This window comes from Corvus moneduloides, chromosome 5, assembly GCF_009650955.1.
Source record: "Corvus moneduloides isolate bCorMon1 chromosome 5, bCorMon1.pri, whole genome shotgun sequence".
In the NCBI taxonomy this organism is placed as follows: Eukaryota; Metazoa; Chordata; class Aves; order Passeriformes; family Corvidae; genus Corvus; species Corvus moneduloides.
In genome coordinates, this window is record NC_045480.1 from 43,099,566 (window position 1) to 43,121,799 (window position 22,234).

At 41.6% G+C, this 22,234-nt stretch overlaps 1 protein-coding gene across 1 annotated transcript in view; it reads right to left on the bottom strand.

The window, feature by feature from the left end:
- Positions 1 to 7,778: 7,778 nt before the first annotated feature.
- The window catches only part of TBCK (TBC1 domain containing kinase), a 111,366-nt gene continuing 96,910 nt past the window's right edge, over positions 7,779 to 22,234 (bottom strand). Inside the window, exon 26 of the mRNA XM_032109694.1 lies at positions 7,779 to 7,848. Coding sequence (XP_031965585.1) covers positions 7,807 to 7,848 — 42 coding nt within the window. The 3' untranslated portion in view covers positions 7,779 to 7,806. The remainder of the gene's footprint in view (positions 7,849 to 22,234) is intronic.

Below are 22,234 nucleotides of genomic sequence, written 5' to 3' on the forward strand. Positions count from 1 at the left end.
AGCATCTCTGTGCTCTGTGTGCCAGGGAACATTTGCATGATGGCTTATACAGAGTGTGTGCACATGATTATTGTGCACGACAGGCTGAGGCCTGTATTCAGTGTTTGAGCAAGGAAGCCAAGATCCATCTGGCACACAGGATAAGGATGCTCCTCTCTGTGACACAGCCAAATCCTGCTTTCCTCTCACCACGAGTTACTACAGCACTTCTCCCACGATTTTTTTAACTTAATACTTTGACTTTTTACCTTCTCTTCAGGCCAGGAATAGTCCTCTGTCACAGTTTTCTCCCAGGTTTTATCTTGTTATGCATTTCAACAGCCCATGTTCTCATTTCAGACTCTTACCCTGAATACTCTTGATATATTCATTTTGAGTTTGGCAAACACCTGGAAAGACAAAGTACAGTGTGTACTCAGAGAATTATTTTACTGCATTTGTATACAACACCAGTGCTAAAATTTGAGATTGACACTCTCAAGGAATTTCAAGAAGACATCATCATTGTTTTGATACCACAGTGCCCCAGCAGAAACAGGACCACATCACCTCTACCCTTGCCTGTTGCCCTGCCCCCATTTTAGATCAAAAACTTGGAGAAATGGACTCAGCAGATTTTTTCCCCCTATCAGAACAGTGCAGGACAGAATTCCCTTACATGTGAAGCAGGATTACTGTGGCATGCATACACTCCTGTTCAGTACCAGTGTCTTTGAACTGCAAAGAACAGAAAAAAAAGCCTTGCAATGAAAACTGGCTTTGATCTCACAGCCCTGGGTTCAAGTCTAGCACAAAAGCAAGAGCTCCTCATCTGGGAGCTCATGCAATTGTGCCACATCAGCTGGTGATGACACCACCAGAATCCTCAGCAAAGACCATCCTCACATCCAGCACAATGTAAATAGAGAACTAAACCCAAATAAGTACTGAGCAGTGCCAGTTATACTTTAAATTAGGAAAATAACTGTGAGACTGTCTAAGGCAAGAAATTTGATTAACAGGTTTCAAGAGATGTGTCCAAGAGAGAGACACTTTGACTTCCGTCCCTCTGATGTTGAGTTGGCTCAAAGAATGTTGTCATCTTACCTCAGTTTCCTGGAACAGTTGGAGGACCAAAGTTGGAGCTCTTCAAAGTTTCCCTGTCCCAACGCCGAGTATTCTCTCTCAAATATGCACGATTCATGCATGTCTAGGGGATTCCTTTAGCCATTTGTATCTTGGAGTGAATACACAGGGTTTGAAGCCACTGGAACTGCTCACTAATAATAAAGTCCACAACTCTATGGTGCACATCAATTTGCATAGGAGCCAGGAATCCTTATTGCATAGTTAAAGGGTCGTTAAACTGTGAGCAATTCAGTCACTCTCTTTTCCTATGCCACTGGTTCTATCCTGATTTTAAAGATATTATAGTTGGGTGAACTCTGTTACTGAAGGTTGCCTCTTAGAACTGAGTGATGTTTCGTTACTCACAAGGTACACCAGGCAGTTTTGTGGGGTGTTAGGAGACCTCAGCATTCTAGCAGCTCATCTCTGTATTAGCAAACAGCCCTGGCACACTCACTACAAAATTCACTGTGAACTGCTCTGCCAGCTTTTATTGGAGTAATTTGATTGCCAAATAAAGATACGTGACTGGGACTTGAAAAAAAATATTGCAGTAATATGAAAAATAGGCAGAGAAAATACCTGGTACATCAAGGAATGTCTTCGTCACCATGTGGCCAGCCCACAGCATCTCACACAAGTTCTTTATAACCCTGTTCTTCATCTTTTATTCAGCCATCCCCTCCCAGGGTACCACTTAGTGCAAAGAGTGTGTTTGGGATTGCAACAAACACCACTGATGACTACCCCTCTCTGGCTGGCTGTGACCAGGTGGTCCGTAAAGCGTGGAACTCTCTTCATGTTTCTCCCAGGTTTTGCCAGAGGTATCAGCTGGGATACTAAGAAGACATTGGGCAAATCCAAACTTTCATGTGCCCTAATGAAGATAAGGACCTTTTCCTTCCCTGATGTGGAAGTCTGCTTCCTCCCTAAAGAGAGACCCTCACTAGAGGAGACCCATTCCGTAACCACCCTCTGCACTTGCTGCTCCGACTGAAATCCTGTGTTCTGCCACTGGGTCCGAGTCTGCAGGTAACAAACCACACAAACTCCCCAAATAGGGCAATATCCTGAGCATGCAGCAGACAGATTGGAGCTATGACACTTTAAGAAGCAGCTACGCATGAAACTACAGGAGGCACAAATGGGGCATGCACGAAATCCTGCAACTGCACTCAGCAGTACACAAGTGCAAAAGAACTGGACTCCATTTCTGGCCTGAACTGACAATGACTTGTGAGTTTTCCAACAGCCAGTCTGCCTGGAACAGCCTAGGAATACAGCATCTCCAAACCACACTGCCAACAGCAGAGGCGGCCAACAGCAACTACAAGGTAATCCTGCAGCACGCAAAATATTGTGTGAGAGGGATTTTCAAACCTTGCTATTTAAAATATCCTTGGAATGATGGCTCTGTCCTGACACTCAATACAGACAACCCCTGCTTCATGTTTCAGTGGCAACAACTCCCTTTGGGGAAGAGAAACATCTTGCACTCATAAGGGAACTGCACAGAGCTGCAGCAGAACAGGCACAGGCTGCTCCAATGGTCTCAAGCCTTGCCCACCAGCCTTTCAGGTGAGGGGTCAGGCTGTTTGTGAGCTCCCTGAACACATTCAAGGGGCGAGTAGAAATTTTCTCTGTGCGCCTCTCCACACCCATATTACTTTCTTACTGCTGTAAGAAAGGTGAGTAAACTCACCAATGTGACAGATAAGAAAGGAGAGCAAACGCTTACATCATGCACCCAGAGTAGGTAAGTGCCATTCACTTGAACTCACAAATTCTCCTGCCACACACTGTTGTCTTGACACACAGCCACAGAGACCCAGGTCAACCAGCCTAACCTGCAACATCAGCTGGTTCAAAGCAGTAACACAGTTAAAAGCTTCCATTATCCAGCATTATCAAAGGGGAGAAGCTTTATTAACAGGTCTTTGACTTCCGGAAGCCTGGACTTTTTTCACTCGGCCCCTTTCCACCACCACAGTCAGGCAAGACACTATGGACCCAGCTGCCACTGGCTTCTGGGGTGCAAGATTGGGCCAGTCATTCATACCATACAAAATGCTGTGCTTCAGATTAAAATGCTGCTCAAAGAAATGCATCTGACATTCTCTCCTGAAGAAACTGCTGGACAGGGCATCTTGAAGCTAAGAAACCCAAAACATGTTACAAAGGAATTTGGGCAGCTGTGAGACAAGCAACTGCATCAGGCACTGATGAATTCACCATGCTCCCTGAGCTATTTGTATGTGATTTATCTCAGTTTCTAGTTAATTTTTAACAGGCCCCTGTCCCTTGCCAAGCATTTGGCAAACTCACTGCATGTGCTCCAGAAACAAACATCTAAGCAGCAGTTCAAAGAGGATGCTGTAAATGGAGTTTTTACTCAAAGTAAGAAGCATTGCTTAAAATCCTATTTCTCCTGTATCTGAAAATGAACAAACTCTTTTGCCCACATCAAAGAATTGAAATGCAACTTCCCTGCCTTCTCCATCACATTTTAATGTGAACCACAGCTGCTTTTCTTCCTACCTAGGTACAAGGTGTCATTCCTATCTCGTATGCAGACCTCTCTAAGGGCTCCAGAGTAGATCCTTCAATTAAACAAAGCTATCAACATTCAAAGTCTTTTACAGGGTGTGTTTGCACCAACACAAACCAGGGCAGCATGAGGACAAGACAAAGGGAGAGCTCTTGCAGCCTCACATTTCAGGACACTACTATTTTGCTGCAGGTCGTCCAGTCTAGCCCACAGTGACATCAACCTGTCAAAAGCTCTCCAGAGCCCCAGCAATTGGATAAACACTACATTTGAAATACTGGAACTCTCACCTGTAAAATGCAAACCCTCAAGATGCCTCCTCTAGTTCCAGTCATTTGAATCCTTTGGGCTGGTGGAGAGGTGGTGCTGCTCACTACCAGCCCCGGCTGAGGGCTCTGACTCCAGGCAGGACCCAATCCTGCCACTACTGCCCTGGCTTCAGTGCAGGCTGGAGCCCCCAAGTGTGAACAGATTCAAACCAAATCTCTAAAATCAGACTGGGAGAATTCCCACTTGCCTCTGAGCCTTCTGAGTTGGGCAGTCCAAGAAGCACAACCACCTGAATTTACACAGCCCATCAGGCCTGCACTACCCACACCACAGTGCCAGGGCAGCCCCAGGAGCTGGGATGCTGAGGGTACACTGGACTGACAGCAGGTGAGTGGGCACTGGTGTTACTCCTAAGCATGACCAAGTCTTTGATTAAGCAGCAAGCAGCCAAGGCTGTGAACTCAGAGGTGGAGTGTTTCTTCATCTTGCCCAAGGCAAGCATGTGTATGTGTCCTTTGGAGTTGCATGTGCTCACCACAGCACACCATGTGGGGGTACAGCTCCCCATCTTCTGTACCTCTCACCCCCCTTCCTCCTCCTCATCCTCACAAAGCTTTCAGAGTTTCTCCAAATGCATTTTACCCTCCAGTTTGTTCCAAGAGCCCAACTTCTTTCTCTCTGTCTTCCAGCTCTCTGTTGCTGCTGCGATCTTGTGCTTTTCATGAAAAACAGGCTATCAAAGCCTTTCTCCTCAGCTGCATACTTCTAAGTTTAGGCCTCCCCATCTACCAGGAGCATTCAAGTGAGGTATCAAGCACTGCACCTGGCAGCGTTTTCCAGATCCTGCCTGAACAATAATAAAGTTTCTTTGCCTCAGGACTTGCTGAACCCAAACACTGTTTTCTCTGGCACGAGAGGCCAATTTACTCCTGGAGATAAATATTAAACAAACAGGAATTTTTTGACTTTAGGAACTAAGAAGCTAGAACATTTTCCTGCAGCCACAGTCACACCCCTTTGTGCTTGTAACACTGAGCTATTTTTAAAAATTCATTCCTGTGGTATTTTCCTAATAGCCATAAAGCAGCAGGCATTCTCTATAACACAATTTGCTATTATTACTCCTTCTATGCCTTCTATGACCTTCCAAATTCAGATAGATTAGCCAGCTGTCAAAAGGAAAAAAAATTATTCTCTTTGTAGCCTTTCCTCTATTGCTTGTTTTCCCCAGGCAGCGGCTCAGATCTGGCAGGAAACCAACTTAGTTCCTGCCCTAAGACTCCATCATATTTTGGAAAAGACCATGTCCTGAATGTTGCAACTTGGGGCTTCTGCATGCTAAAAAAAGCAAATAAAAACTTGTATCTTTTGCCAGTGCTTCAACAAACAAAAATAGTGAACCAACCCCAAGTGAAGAATTGTTGCCCATCCATACACTCTGAATACCCTAAAAAAATAAGATTAGTATTTGAAATTTGCCAAGGGGCACCAACATCAGCCATTTAACAATGATTTCAACAATCATACTGTTTTCTCCATCCAGGAGATGACAGGTAAAATGAGTTTGTGACCTAGCTAGTAATTTTTTAAAAAGCAGAGTCCATAGCAAATGATGATACAAGCCCATATCAGCATGAGGACCTCTTGTTAAAATAGCAGGCAGAGACACAGAGCACTTAGCTGTTCTCTCTCCTCTGTATTTGTTCTCTGATACAAAATACAAAACATTTTTTCTAAGTCTGTGCAAATATAAACAAAGATTAAAATTAGGACAAATATCTCCTTCTCCTGATTTCATCGTCTGAACCCTCAATTAAGCTCCTCAGTAAACATCTATTTTCTATTCATACCCACAATTTATTTCTGCTTGCCCGTGGTCCGTGCTGGGGAAGAGCATTCCCATGCAATCAACCTTTCACTCCCAGCTCTTGACCTCATTTCTTTTCCATCCTTTTACACGTTCCAGCCTTCTGACCATCTCCTAATGGTGAAATCAGCTTTTTGCTGCCTGAAGCAAGAGAAAAATGCAGTGGCAACATACCCTTAATGAAGAATGGATTGCCTCTTGCCATGTTCTCTACGTGACAGAGCAAGTCTGTAGCCATGTGTCACCCTTGCCCCAACCTGCTCTGTTGCTGCTGCCCTCAGCAATGTTTGTGAGGCCACAAGATGTGGCAAGTTCTGGAGGAACCCCTCATGGCTCTGGTTTGCATCTCGTCACACTCCCCCTGCTCCTGCCAACACACCCTTAGACAAAAGCCTCTTTCAAGCCAAAACCCAACTTACTGACACACAATGAGTCCAGCAACTGCTAATGGCAGATTTTGAAATTTAAAAATTTTCCCCTGCATGTCAATGCTCTTTTTCTTCTACCTCAGTATCTCCACCTCTGTCTTAGGGAGGTGATGAGCACAAGATACTGCAAGATACTTGCAGGTCAGAGCTTCGCCTGGCAGTACAGCCCACCCATGTCACCTTCCTCCTGGAGCTCACACTGCAGAGACAGCACCACTAAGCCAAGTGTTACTGCTCTGCTAGGAAAGTACAGTCACATCAACTCAGATCACAGCAAATTTTTAGATCAAACTGTGCTGGTTTTCATCATCTGATATTCTGGCCTATGAATTCCATCATCATTCATTTAGTCAGAAATTATATTCAATTCTCATGTACATCAGGATCAAAAAATTTACTTTGTTCCTTCCATGTCAAAGTTAAGTTAAAAAAAAAAGCTGGTGGGTTTCAGAGCTTCCTAAAGCCAAATTCTAATAATTGCTGGATGAGAAAACAGCAAACAAAAAGTTATCAACAACTTCTACCTAATTTCAGAGAGCAAACAGAATAAGGACTTCAAAAAAAAGAGCCAAATTCCACTAGAAAAAAAAGTACGCATTTTTTCCTTCTAATCAATAGTTCTTGCAATAATTCCAGTGATTTATCTACATTTCTAGACTCTTTATTTGTTCTCACAGACACTGGAAATTAAAAAATAAATTCAACTCCTCTGAACAAGCTACGATGAAGTGCAATGGATAAGAAGTTGAACATGCCTCTAGCAGGCAGCCAATTCCAACACTACACATTTATTTATATAGGAGGAACAACACATATTTTTTATATCCATATGAAAAAATATATACCCATTTATGCATCCAGGTAGCACATGTAAGAAGGGTCACTGGAGAAATATTGCCAAGGCTGGTCAGTGCTGGAAAACAGGACCTCCCAAACCCCTCCCTGGGGCTTTCTGGAGCAGCAGGCACCACCTAAGGAGGAAAGACCTCCCCTAGTGCCAGGTTTTCCCCATTTCACAGATGCAAATCCTCAGCAGTTTGTCAGGCTCTGCTTGTTATAACAAAAGCCTTCAGTGTCCTGACATTTAAAAAGGGTTCAAAGAAACATAACATGAGCTAGTTAAAAATACCATGTGGAGTGTGTACACACACCCACCCTGCACTCAGCCAAAAATCATGGAAAGCAAAGATTGTATGGCCTAATAACACGTCCTATCTATCCCCCCTCTCCTGCAGAGCTCCTCCAAAGGAGTATCTACTCTGTTGCCCTGCCTGGTGTGCTTTGAAAGCCCCAATGACCCCTTCTTCTCAGCAGGCAAAGAGCCTGTGCACACCCAGGCTGTGCCTGGCACAACAGGGCAGAGCCTGGCACCTCCAGGGGTACCTGATGTAAACAGATGATGGAGGGATCACGCTGCAGTACTTTTCCTGACCTTCAGCCAGAAGGTTTGTTTTACCTAGTTTGAAGCTCCTCCTCTTGGAGACCACCCAAAATGTCTTTGTACAGTTCAGGTTGTGTCTTAATCATGTGGCCAAACTTAAGCCCTGCGGCTCTTTTGATCTCTCATGGTTAATCAAACTTCTCGGTCACTTTGCCACTGTTGATGCTGCTCTCAGATGCAGGGACTGCTACAGAGAGAAGAAAAAATTATCAAGAAATAAATGACAAATAACATCCACATAATGCAGATAAACCACCACCACCAGTATTCTGTCTCTTTGCTGGGAAAATTCTACATGTCCCAGGTTTCCACTACACAGGGTTGTTTTATATTAAAAAAATAATGTAAATTAAAAAAATAATGTAAACTATATCGCCAACCTTACTGTATAAAATAACAGAAGGTTACAGACTATGCAATGAGTAGCCAGGCAACCAGACTTCCTGCATGACAGTTCTGGGAAATTATGATACTGTGCCAGAGCCTGACAGCAGCCCTGGGTTACTGCCTCCGAGCAATGCCTCCAGGCTGCTCTTCCTACCATGCAATTCATCACTGTTCTGCTGCTCACATCAGCATGCTCTGAATGCCCAGTGTCAAGCTTTGGGTCAGGGTGCATTTCACGCCACCTTTGCGCTGATGCAAAAGTGATGCCACAAAGTGGCAGGAAAGAAGGCGTTGGGCTCTCAGACTAGGAAACATTGAAAGAATTGATGGAGAAAATCCCATGCCACTGTAAGAGGAAGATTGTTTTTGGAAAGTCAGTAGTGCCCAAATAGTTTATGCTACAATAGTTAATTAATATTTTTATACTGTGCCACTGTGATCCATGAGAGATCTTACACTAGATGCTGTATGAAGAAGGAGTTTTTTCAGGGGAATCACACCTGTTATGCCATTTGCTTTGACAGATAAAAGCCCCAAAACAGCCTTCTCATCTCTTCTTTAGGGTACTTTTTATGTGGAAAGATTATTTTCAATAAAAAATATACTTGACTCTTGCAATACCCTCCTGACTGGTACAGTGCCATCACCCAGAAGAAACCTCTCTCAGATTAATTCAGCATAGCCTGCTAACAGCACTTAAAGATCTTTTTGTTCAGCATTATAAAATTGTTTGTCTCCTGAATATAAGAGTTTCACTTCAGGCCCTGCCAAGCTCAATATGCAAGATAAATACTCTCCCCCATCATGGCCTAGTGGGAGGTCTCTTAAGCACCTCAGGTGTTGCAGGTTTGCCATATAATCCCTGGGGAAACATGAGATCCAATGTTTCACAAGCTAAATTATGTCAGATTTCAGAATGCAAGCAAGATTTTACTTCAACTACTCTGTTCTAACCCTCTCTGATACAGAAAAGAAGGGATCCTCTCTTAATCTGGGGCACTTTGACTCACAGCAGTAGAAAAAAGAAATCAATATTTCTTATAGGAATTGCTGCAAGAAGAGATTTAGCTGACCAAGAGTTGTCACACCAACCTCCTCCATGAAAAGTTAAGTGCCTGGAACTGAGGAGGAGGGGGATTGGGAACGGTGAGTGGGCGAGAAACACCATCATTCACTCACCCCTAAAGCAGAAAGAGATCAATTTTATCCATTTTAAGACTTCTCTCCCTCAGAGTATCTTCCTTAAAAATCACTTTCCCCCCCCTTAAAAATTGATGTATCTTTAATAGCAATAATGTCAATACTTATTTTTGTTCTTGTTTTGCCAGTGAAAGTCTGTGCCACTTTGAATAATCTTTTCTCCAAGTGAACCCATAAGTTTAGCTTTCATTGTGTTTGGCCCGGAATGAATATGTGCCCCGATAAAGTGCAATGACATTCGCTGAAATCTAACTACATTTCATTTGGCAAAAGTATAATTCAGAGGTCTACATATTCCTCAAAACATCTTGGGTATTCAATTAAGTTCATAATGAAATAGGAGTCATTCATAGGAATAATCTGTTAGCCTAAATCAGGAACTTTATACCTGAGGACACACACTAACACATACATGAAAAGATGATGTGAGTTTATCTTGGTTGGACTCTATCTGTACAGTTTGTGTCAATCTGCAGCATTTCACTGTCAGTACAGCTACTGCTGTCTGCACTACCAAGCTAGAACAGACTAATTAAGTCTAGTTAACTCTGAGTCCTGACCCCAATGTGTCCAACAAACCTCCAGACAGCTAAGGAAAAACTTGCCCTTTTTAATTTTCAGCAACAGTATGAGCTATTGAGACTTGTCAGAGATGCTGCCATCTAAATATGCTTCACAAACTTCTGAGTTTTGACTGCTTCACTGTATTTCCTGAATGCATTGTGCCTGCAATTTTCCTCCTCTGAATCACACAACTCATCCATGTCAAAATAAATTTATCACCTATTAATTTCCATTCTTCTGCTCAGACAGTTATTTCACACCTCCAGCAGACAAGGGCACTGCAATGGCAGGGCATCAGGCTGGTAACCTAGGAAGTTACACCATTCCCTCCCTCTTCAGTATATGCACTTGGCAGTCTTCTGAATAGATTTCTGGCAAAAGATAAACCAGATACATTTTTTCAGTTTTAAGAGAGCTCTTCCCTGAGTTCATAGACCTGGTGTCCACTTTGACTCTTTCAGTTTAAAGAAAGATGCAGTTTTTCTTGTTCTGCTGTAATTGATGAAGGCTCTTTCCTAAAAAACATTTCATGGGGAAGTTAAACCCTACACAGAAAACATTTCACAAATGATGAAAAGTTGTCACCTTTGACAATTCCATTTTCAAGAGAAAAGAACAAACCAGAAAACAACAGACCCGAAAATAAGCATGCTTTAAAGGACTGAGAGGCAATTCTTAAAGGAAACTGAATCCATGTATCTGACACAGCAGTGATACAGCTGGATAGAGCTCCACTTCTTGACCATCCATGTCAAAGATTAAAAAATAAAACAAGTCAAGATACTTTCTAGTGTGGAGTAACCCAATCTCTCACAGAAAAGCTCTCAACTTGATTAAACTACTCCATCCTGTCTTTCAGTCAAATTAAACTCAGTTTTGCTTTCCCATAATTCTACTCTATGGTGCCTCCTTGCTACCAGCAGAGTGGGTGTATTTTTCCACAAGAAAGTACTGGCAGAAGTGCAAAGGAAGTGTACTTATCATCATGCTCTCACCCTAATGCCCAACTAAAACAAAAGCTGAGCAAACCAGTTGTTTTCATGTTTGGTAAATCAGGTGGCCAGCACCAGCTCTCTCCCACCCCAACCTCATTTGAAACTGATGCCACTTGTCAGCAGCAGCACAGCTGCTCCCTGAGTGCTGCTCTGTCAGCACAGCACCGCAGTCTCTCATTAGGACAATGTTAATTTAATTAAGAATATTTTAACATGGACAAAAGGCAATTAAAAAGCCTGTCAGTCATTGTATACAGTTTCCCAACTTCTGTTCTTTGAATATATGAGCTCATCACAAACCTGCCACCGATACACCATGCTATCAGTCAGGCTATCAGTCCTCTTTATGACACAGTGTCTGTAGCACACAATGAACACCCTCTCCACCTCATACATTTACTCAGCTCAGTGGCAGAGTTTCATCCCCAAGCTACTTTAAAAAGGTGGTTGCTTTTTGAAATTGCCTTACACTGTTCTCAGATTACAAAAAGAACCCTGTCCAACAGACTTCAGACGTGGTTCTTTTTAAAAAATACACCTACAGGATTCCTTCTGCAGCCTGAAAAGGGAACAGAGCTAACACCTTGGACACCTGGTGAACACAAGTACAATCTTCCTCCCATAAGTTCAGGTTAACAGCAGTTAGCATTGTTACATGAACAGCTATGCCTGCGGGAAGGTGCTCCAGGGGGACCACTGGTCTAGAGGATACCTGTTTGCAGTACCAGCACATGGACATCTGAGAACTGAAACAGCCCTCGAGTCTGCCAGGCTAAACACCACACTGAAGCCAGCAATCTGCAACAATATTGCTCTTTAATGCCCAGTCTAGTAAAGCCTCACACTCAGCTCTGCCAAAATCATGCTATCAAATGCCAGGTTGTCATATCCCACTGATTTGCACTGGAATACACTCCCTGAAACACATCCAAGAAATGCCACAAAAGCATGCACCTAGAAGTGGCAAAAATAATAACCCCAGAAAACAAAAAAGGGAGGTAACAATAGGAGAATTCATTGGAGGAACAGCAGCATAACAGAGCAATGACAGAAAATCAAGCCCTAGTAGGGTAGAGAAGTCATGCAGAGCAAACATGACTTCTGTCATTGTATTAAGGATCTGGAAAGACAGACAAATCAAGCACTGGAGCACATAGTCAAGTTTTCTCTTACAGTTCAGTATGAAAGTTTCCAGCCAAAACAATGATATTTGCTATAAGCTTCAGTGTCTTGCCTCAGTGTTCATTTGGGGGCAGATCAGATGCAAAGTTTTCTTTCTAAGTGACGGTTTCTTACTCACCATGAATCCTAATAAGAGACACAGGGTATGAGACACACCCAGAAAATACCCAGTCTGGATTGCTTCCATTTACTTTTCTTCTTCTGTGTCCAAATTGATATTGCTGCTCTTGACAGATGCTTTTAACAAGAGGAGTGCCCAGCTTGGTCCACAGCTAAAAATGCATTATGATCTTTGCTGATGGTTGGATTTACTCCACTGTTCAGGCAGCTGTCTAAACTACTACTCTAAGTATGATATTCAGCTTGCTGCATTAATGTCGGATTTCCTGTGTGCAGTTTTAACTGGAAGGAAATTGGCCTGATCACAGGCTGAGTGAGAACAACATTTATACCCTTGGAGGTGGTATAAAGAGGAGAGAAACAATAACTGGCTGGCATGAAACAGAATCTGTGTCACAGGGGAAAAATGGACACTTGCATCCTTCAGGATTCTAGTTGGCACCTTTCCTTTCAGCTCCAAGCTGAATGTTTGCCATTGGAAGACACAGAAGTCTTGCTCTGTAGTTGTATACAAATCCCAAAGACATTAAGGGAAACAGCAGGATATAAAAGCTGGCTAAAACCAAAAACACTGGGCATGAAAAACCAACACAATCAACATCAGTGTTACTTCTGGTAAATGACAATTGACATAGCTGAGAGTTGAAAAAGGGGGGCAAAGAAAACCAAGGAGAGAATCTGCTACATTCTAGAAACTGCTCATTTCTCAGGATACCCTTATGTCATGAGTGTGCCACAGGACACTTGTCACATTAAACAACTGCCCACAAGACACAGATGTATATCTGATAATCTTTCCTTTGGCATGAAATGTTCTGCATGTCATGCTCTGAACGCCTTCCCAGAATGTGAGCTCTTGGCTCACTAATGAGACGTGTCCCTCATTTACGCATGACTGGGTCTTAGACTTCCCGAAGAGGCCAGACCTACCTGAGGGGCTCTGCAAAGCAAACACCAGCTTCAGGAAAGGCAGTAAACACGAGAATACCTCTTAAACAAATAATTACACAAGTGCAATACTGGGAGAACGGATACATTCCAGACTCGCACTAGTTGAGAGTTTCTGGATAACAAATTAGTTCAGCAACACTTGACATTAATCCCTTTGTTCTCTGTACATATTAAATTGCTCCCATGTTGTCTGTGGTTAATAGATAGAATATGGGGAGCTGTCTGTTACCTGGAAGTACTCTGACTAATAAAGAAAGAGTACAGTTTCTATTCTTTTTTTAATGGTAAAAACCCCTTCCATGCTGGCAGTACATTCTAAATGCCTTCACAAACATTTTATTTGACTTTGCAGGTCTCCCAGGTTTCCATAGCCCTTCTTTCCCCTCTGAATGGGTCTGAAGTTAAAACTCTTCCAGTGATACCTGACTGTAACTCCCACCTGCACTGCCAATATTCTCCAGCCCTCCTGATATTTGAAGAAACCCACTTGGAGACTGAAGACTCTGCATTTTTTGATTAAGCTACAGTAAAATATTCCTTTTAATTAAACATAATTTTTGTATAATTAATCCCCACAGAAAGCATTAATTTACCTTGCTATCTCAGATTTCCCCAGAGAAAACCTTTACAGTTCAAATGATCCCTCCATGTATCATCATAAATTATTGTACCTCAGTAATGCAGCCTGCAAGTACAAAGAGCTTCCCACACACTGGTTCTGTCAAAACAGAATATATATGCCACATACAGCACACACATGAATTCCAGCCTTCAGCAAAACAAATCCTGCCACAAGATGCTCCAATGTGAGCCAATCTGTCAGCATCACCAAGACTCTCTCCTTCACAGCTCTGGTGTTTCACATATGTCAGCAACCCAGGAACCATCAGTATGAGCCAACTCAACAACAATCTGGTGACTAGGCAATCTAGTTTCCCAGACTTGCCCTCTTTGGAGAACTGTTCCTTGAAGTTTTTACCTATTAAAATGAAGGCTGTTTTCCATTTTCATTAAAACTGCAGGATTTTTCTTGGTGTACTTAGAGATGTGCAGTGCAGTGTGCACAGGGATGTTTATTTGAGCACCAGCTCTGTTAATTTGCCTTGGAAGAGGGAAGAAGTACTCCACCATGACAGCAACTTGGGGATTCATTTCATGCAGCACCAACAGCTCTCATGTGCCCTCCCAGTTCTGCTGCTGTGTTGGGAACAGTTGTACCAGAGAGGGAGCAATGTTTCCCCAGCAGCTCCTCTCCATGAGGTCAACTGGACAGACACCTCCATATGTCTGGGGGGAAGGGGGGATTGATAAATATAAATGAATTTTAGTCTACGCTAAAATACTTTTGGTTTTGCCTCCTGACTGAGGCGTGAGTTCTGAATAGCCCCCTAATATCTTCCCACAAAATAAGTCTAGTCTGTATTATAGGGCACAGGGGCATACTGAAATAACTTTTCCCTGTAGCCATTTGAGCTTCAAAAAACTCACAGAAATTGCTGTCAATTTAGCCAGCATTTACTCTTACTATCTGCCATTTGTACAGGTGAGAGCAGCATTTCTGACAGGACGGATTTTCCCTCTCTCAAGTTGTTCTTTGATTTCAGAGAAATTGCCATTTATAATTAATTGTTATGTCATTAGGTTTGGAAGCATTCTCTTTAAAAAAACTCCTTAGTTTTCCACTTGGAATAACAGATGGCACAACTATTCAGCCTCTAAAAACATCACCTCCTGCTTCCAGGAGGATACATGTACCAGGGAAACGAGGCAGGGGAAGTAGGCAGGCAGAGACAGCCTGTGTTCACACACAAGATAAGAACCAGGAGCGTGCAGGACAGGCCTAAGAAGGAACCAGGGTTAGAGACTGAGCACTTGCTGAATGAGTTTGACTGAGCAATGGACAAATTTGAGTAGAATATCTGCTCTCCTCAGTGTCTCTGTTTTCTGCACACTCCTTTGTTTTCACTGACATGAGCTGTGCAAACTTTTAACCACCTTGATGACAACAATGAACATCAACTTCCTTAGTATGTCACTTTTAAAAGCTACAATAAATAATAGCTTTTGGTCCAAAACCTGTTTTCCTTCTAAATATTGCAAAAATATGCTTGGATAATTGTTACTTCTTGACTGCAAGCAAGAACAATCCTGTAGTGGATACACTTACGTATGAGAAATCCCATGGTTTCTCAAGCTCCATGAAGAACACTAAAAAAACACCCAGAAAATCCCCCAAAACCCAGGCACTCAAATAGCTGGTAAAAAAAATAGAAGAGGGAGGGGAAAAAACCACTTTTGAAGTGTATTATGTACATGTGCACTCAGAGACAAAACCTACCTACAGTATGATCCTTCTAGAATTTAACTTATAGTTTTGGAGAGTTTGATATGACCAAAGGTTACAAGCCTTTCTTGCAGCCAGACTTGCCTGCCTCTTCTGTGAAGCTCCCACTGAACTAGACTGGAGCGGGGGGAGGATGATTACTTACTGTTTTGTACTCCAGGCAGGCTTTCAGCATCAGCCAAAAAGTAATCAGCAATTACAAATTGTACTATGTGACAAAGACCATGGTGAGCACTGGTTGAGCATTCTGGCTGCACACCGTCTCCTTGGCAAGAGTTAATGAGACAATTTTTCTCCTTGGAAGCTACATCACTTCTAAATCTGAGTAAAGGCAGCCTTTACACAAGCAGTACCTCCCCTAGAGCAGGTCCCTGAAACAAAACATTACCTAATTGTAGACTGCAGCTCCACCACTACAGCCAAGAAAGGCTCCTCCGACCTCTGTGAGCAACTGCTCACAAAAGGGATGTGCTACTTGAACAGGAGAAGTTCCAGGACTGGTGTGTGTACTCTCAGGGCTGTTTACGTCCCTTCAACGTCTTTGGTGGGTGGCCTCAGTTTTGGTTTTGATTGTTTATACCCCCTCCTCTTTCCCTCAAAGTACCATCATTATTATTCTTCTAACAGCTATTCCTTAGTGTGATTAAGGCTCTCTGGATATAGGAGGTATTTTTAATTTTGGCTTAATAAAACAAAACAACGTAGCGGAAATCCCTCAGGTCTTTGAGTGAATTCAGGCAAAGCTTAAGTTTTGACCATCCCTGCTAATTGTTTCTAGCCAGCTCAGAATAAAGCATTTAAGGAACTTGAGCCTACATCTAACTCAAAGCTAGGAGTCATGACATTATCTTCAACCTGAGGGCACCTCTGATCATCTTTGTGTCTTGCTGAATCACTAAAACAGCGAGGAAAGCAATCTTCATGCCTGCTAATATTTGAACTTCTTAAGGTTTCTTATTAAAAAGCACTCCCCTGAAAATGAAATCTGAAACAGGGTCAGCAGAGACTTTATGAGGATTTTATAGTCAGTCTAAGATTTCACAAGGAAAACAGGTACAGGAGATTTTTTTCTTTTAATCAACTAAATGAGATCAGTAAGGACAAATCTCCTCAATGAATGCTTCACTCAGGCTTGTTCTATTGCACAGACAGAATGGGTGGTCTGAAAAACAGGCTAGCAACACTAGAGGGATGGCTCTGCCAGCATTTCCCACTGAAACCATTTACAGACTATGGATGTAAATCCTGACCCTTTTGAGGACAAATTTTCCAAGCTCAAGTTCAAATTTTTAAATTTTTAGCAGCAAGTGTGGAGGCCTGATTTTCAAGAACTAGGGTCCCATCTACACCCAAATTAACAAAGGGTTCAGATTTTTGCAAGACCTCTGTGTAAGTAACTGAAGACTTCTGAAGACCAGCTGGGTGTTACAAGAAGCTGTTTCCATTGTACGAAATAACCTTTTCTTAACCTGGTTCACACCTCGTGGCACAAACAGAAGTCTGATATTTCTGCACAAAACTGCAAAAGTCCAATGCTGTAGTAATCTACCAAGGTGTTGTACATTGTGAACAGGTGAGGCTCTGCAACAGGACAACACAGCATTGCAGCAAATGAACAGGTGTGCACTGGAGATTCCTAATATCCGTATGTTTAGATTCCTTCCTACCGTCACCATTTATCACACTACTTCTACGAGCAGCAGAGCTGCTTGAATTTTTTCAGTGCCTGTTTTTACCCAATATTAAAAAAAAAAGAAAAAAAAAGAAGGCATCCACCTTATCTTTGCCAGAAGAGGAGGTGGCAGTTCATGACACAGTCTCAGGATGTGCTCACCCAAGAGCAGCCCTGGTCCATGAGGGATTGGTGCTCCTATAATGAGCAGTGAGCAAGAGGTCATAGTTTGAAGCACCAGCTCTACGTGTCAATTATTCTACCTTGCCAGGAAAGAGTAATTAGAGAAAAACTCTCTGATGCCTTTAACTCTCTCTGCTACCCCCACCAGTTCTCATCCATCATCATGAAGACTTCTCTCAGTGATTCATCACGGGAGGGCTGCCTTTCCAAGGGCAGCACTGAGAGGAATTTTCCACTTCTCCCTCCCTTCCATCCACTGTGCACAGCAGCAACCCCATTTCATTACAAGCCCAGGATTCCCATGTCAGTGGCTTCAGATATTTGCTAATAAGGAACAAATAGCTTCCAGGAACAGAAAACACAATGAGTGCATTAAAAACTCTTCTGAGAAAGAAAACTCATCACATGTTTCCAATAGGGAAGGTGAGCTAAAGGTAAGGGCCTGTGGAAAGTTGAATGAAATCCTGGAGGGAGAGAGGGATGGCCTGTTGAGTGCCCAGTAAAAGCACTATCAGGCAGGATGACAGACAGCCAAGAAGCCCAGGCAAATACTGGTTTATCTCCGGGACTTTAAGAAGAAATGTAGGGTAAGTGCATATTTGCACATATTTGACCAAGGGGCACAAAGCATTTCAAAAGGAGTAACTAGAACAACTGAGCTCAGATATATTGCAACAGCACTGGGTTCTAACTGCCCATTTTGCTGTTTCTCCTTGAGAAGCAATTGGAAAATTTCTCTCTGAAGTGACAGGAGGACTTACCTGGTTTAGTAAAGCCCTTGGATTCATGTGTATGTGCATGCACTGCATGCCTATACAATTAATGCAAAGGAGAAATTTTAATTATTACAACCTGTTTGAGCTATTCTAACTAGGTTCAGAGTACCCTCCAAAAAGAGCTAGTAGTTTTTAACAACCTTGTCACTTTAAAGTAAGATGTTTGCTAACTATATTGTTGTATTCATACACATATTACAGCTACATATATACCCATAAAGTTTTATACTAAAGTAAGTTCTCCACGTTCCTTCTTCCAGGTACATATTGTACATGGGGCATCTCTCCGGACCTGGAGTATGGGCATTCCAGCTGCTGAAGAGCTGCCATTGAACTGGTTCCACACTGTAATACTTCAGAGCCACCAAGTTCCTCTCTTGAGGACAACATCCTACATCTGATGTCACCTTTTTCTTTGAGGCTGGAGAAACAATGTTGTTTGAAATAACAGCTTTACTTAAAACAAATATTTAAAATCAGAGACATTAGCTCATTCAAATTTCAAAGGACTTGAGAAAAAAAATGCATTTAGGGTAGCAACTGAACCAAGTCAAATCAAATTAACTGACAAAATGTCACCTGTTCTGTGGAAGCTGAATACTGTGTGCTCCCTAAAAGTACGTTTCTGAAATTCGCAGTTTGTTGAATACTTCTAAAGCAATAATTATAATTACACAGCAGAAGATAGGACACAAGTGGCACAGTCTCACTCACGCTACACACTAGCTCCCAAACAAAATAAAGTTCTTTCTATGGATGTCAGTATAAAACACAAAAGCACAGCTCAGACTTGTTTTGAGTCAGCTTGCCATGAAAATGCCATGTGAGAAAAGTTTAAGGCTAAAAACCCTGTCTTTCAGCAGCTGTGAGAACATGTCAGGAATACGCAGAGGATGAATATATTCAATTTAAACAAGAACACAGTCTGAAACTATGAAAAACTGAGTAATAGTAGGAAATCCCATGCTAATTTATCTAAAATGATGACTACTAGTAAAGGCTAAATATCATGATTGATTCTATGACACTGAATTTAAAAATTCTAGTCTAGATTTATCCCTGTTAACAAGAATTATTTGTTTCTCATTGAGTCCTTTAGATAGTCATATGAAGTGGAGAAAATGCGGATGGGATAGGAAGAGAAAGATCCATCCAAAAAGCTCGATACTTCCTAGCTTGTGGTATTTTTGTGAAGCATGTGAATGCATCAGTGAGATTAGACACCCCTGCTATACTTTCATGCAAGCCTCAGTGCCTGTATTTCCCTACTGAGAAGCTGTGAGAAAACTGTTAGCAAAAAGGATTTGACATTTTACTGCTGCTGAGTCAGGCAGGGTTTTCATGCCTTCCCAAGCCATAGGAAAGCAAGTAGGACAGAACAGCACAACGCAAGCTGACCTACACATTACTCTGTGCACGCAGTGCAAATCCACTTGAAATGCTGAAAGAGCAAAGAGAACTGATAATCTAAACTAAAAATACTTTTTTTATTATGCTCTGACCTCAGCTTTGTAAGGGAGGCTATGGTTTTCTTCCTGGTATTCTAGGGCTGTAGAGCTTGGTGTTTGGCTAAGTTTACAGAAAGCAGTAATCTTCATTAACATTAAAGAAAAATCTAAGTATTGTAGTCATTGAAAATACATCCTATTTTATTATAGCCTAACTACACCAAAGTGTTTATTATATACTATTAACATTGTTGCTGGACATAGCTGACCAAAATCTATAGCAAGCTTTGCAATACCTAATAAATAATAAATCACTATTAGTATATTCTTGATAGGAGCTGTGAATTGTTTGTGGCAATCTGTGAAATTCATTCATTAACAGTACTTGCTAGTGAAAGGATTGTTTACAAAATTAGTGATAGAGAACTCATATTAATATGTCATCTACCTTTGGCTTCCAAAGAAAGTGTTTATTCCTAGGAAAGATACATTTAGTCTTCGCTGTCTGCTCTGTCCTCACACTCACACACAGTACTGTGGTCACAGTATTCACTGTATATCTTTTTTCTACACTGAGAAAAACAAGGAAATGTTATTAGCTTGTTTTAGTGAGGGCAACTGAGTCACCGAGATTATAAAAACATATCAAAAGTTTGTAGCAAGGAGGGCAATAATGGCCTGATAACTCAAGCTACTGCCATATGCACTGGATTTCCTAAAACCCCATAATTATTTTATGTACCTGTTCTGCACTCTCAGTTTTACTCCTTTGGCCAGCTCTGCTGAAAAAAAGCTGATATCACCAGATGCTGTTTCTCTCTAAAATGAGGTAATGCAAGATAATTCTAGACAGACAAAGAGGAGACATTTAATACTGCTTCAGTTAGGAAATATTAATTAAAGCAGTGATCTGCAACTTTTCCCTGGATTGTTCCCACTGAATACAATGACTACCATACTGCTTTACTGTATCTGCTCTTTTACACACATTACTGTGTCTGCAAACTTGGGTGTCCCTGCTCCTAAAGCACATAAGGACCTATCACCAAGGAAGGAAAATACATGAGTTACAGGAGAGCATGCACTGGGGTCTCTCTACCTTTACATGCAAGACCACTATTAGAGATTAATCTGAACATGGATTTACATTATGGTTCAAGAAATTTTGGGAAAAGGCTTTAGAAAAAACACTTAAAAATAGATTCAGTGATAATAATACTCCACTGATTCTGTTTTTGTTTAAATTCTGTATAACACTGGTTTATTAAATGTTGATAAAATGAGACACATACAACAATACTGAATTATGTTCAATCACACATGCTTATGGCAGTACAAGAATAATTTTTAAACCTAAATGAATGGGATACAGACTCTGTTGTCACAGAATAGAGACTGTTGTCCAATAGGTATTTTGGTGCTACTATTTAAAGAACACTACCAGTAGCAAACTTAAAGCTTCATGGTTACTTGAAATGCAAATGAAACACTATTTCCAAACGAGCCTGCAGTTTCTGGCATTAGCTTTCTGCTAAGTCTGGAAACCTAAAAGATTGACAATACCAGCATTATAGCTTGGGATTCAAAGAAGAAGGAAAATCTGCAATTTTACTAGTCAAATACACAAATTTGATGTTAGCTCAGTCAGCACAGATCAAGTTTCATCACTTGTCCCGGAAAGAAACACTCTTTTGGGAAAAATAATAACTCTTTCAGTCAATTTTCACAAGCTGGGCCCAACAAAAAGAATTAAAAATAGCAAGGTAAGACTGATGACAGTAAAGTTTCTAACATAACAATGGGAGAGGCCAGTCTGACTCATCAGCAAAGATAACTAGAAATGGGAGATTAAAAGGCCATATTCAGTCCCACACAATTCCCAGACCTCTCAGTAACTCAATCTGAACACTGTGAAAGCTAAATAAAGACATATCCAATTTTTTATATGAACTGAAGGAACTTGGTAAGATACAAACATAAATTAAATCTCAGGGATACTGTGTACAACATTCACACCCTGTAAGTAAGAACAGCAAGCGTGTCTCAGGCCACAGAACTAACAGGCTCTCACAGTACCTCCTTCAATAATAACGAGTGATGCAGCTGCTGAAGAACTAAGTTGTGTCACTTGGGGTTTTTTGTTTTGTTGAGTTTTGTGTGCTGCAGCTCTGAAGTCCAGCTAAGAGATATTCTAACAAACATCTTCTTTAGCTGGCTAAAATACCAAAATAAGTGTAGATACTAATATCCAGAAGGTCACAGAAATAACATCATACCACTGTGTGATGCCTACACAGATTAAGAATACCCAAAGGCACAGGCAACACATTTAAGTGCAGTGGCCTTGTCAGTAAGCCCAAGGATAGATTAAAATCAGGAAAAAGAAGCAAGGGAAGAATCACATGAAATTTAACCCTTACCCACTCTGACAAATTATTTAGTCCTTAGTACTTCTAGTAAACATCCAGGAAATCAGAAAAAGAAATTACCTACGTGAAAGAATACATACCACTGTCTGCCCAGCTGCTATGGTCACTGTTTCTAGTTCAAGTATCAGGAAGACTCTACCAAAAAAGACTACCAGCGGGGAGAACATAATTTGAAAGGGAAAACATATGCTACATTAAAACAACAAAACCTCTCAAAAATCAACAAAACCTCCCCAAAATCAACAAACCAGAAATACCTTAAGTGAACCAGATTAGTGAAAATTAGAGTGAAGTAAACACTGTAACTTTCCTCCTTTCTGCT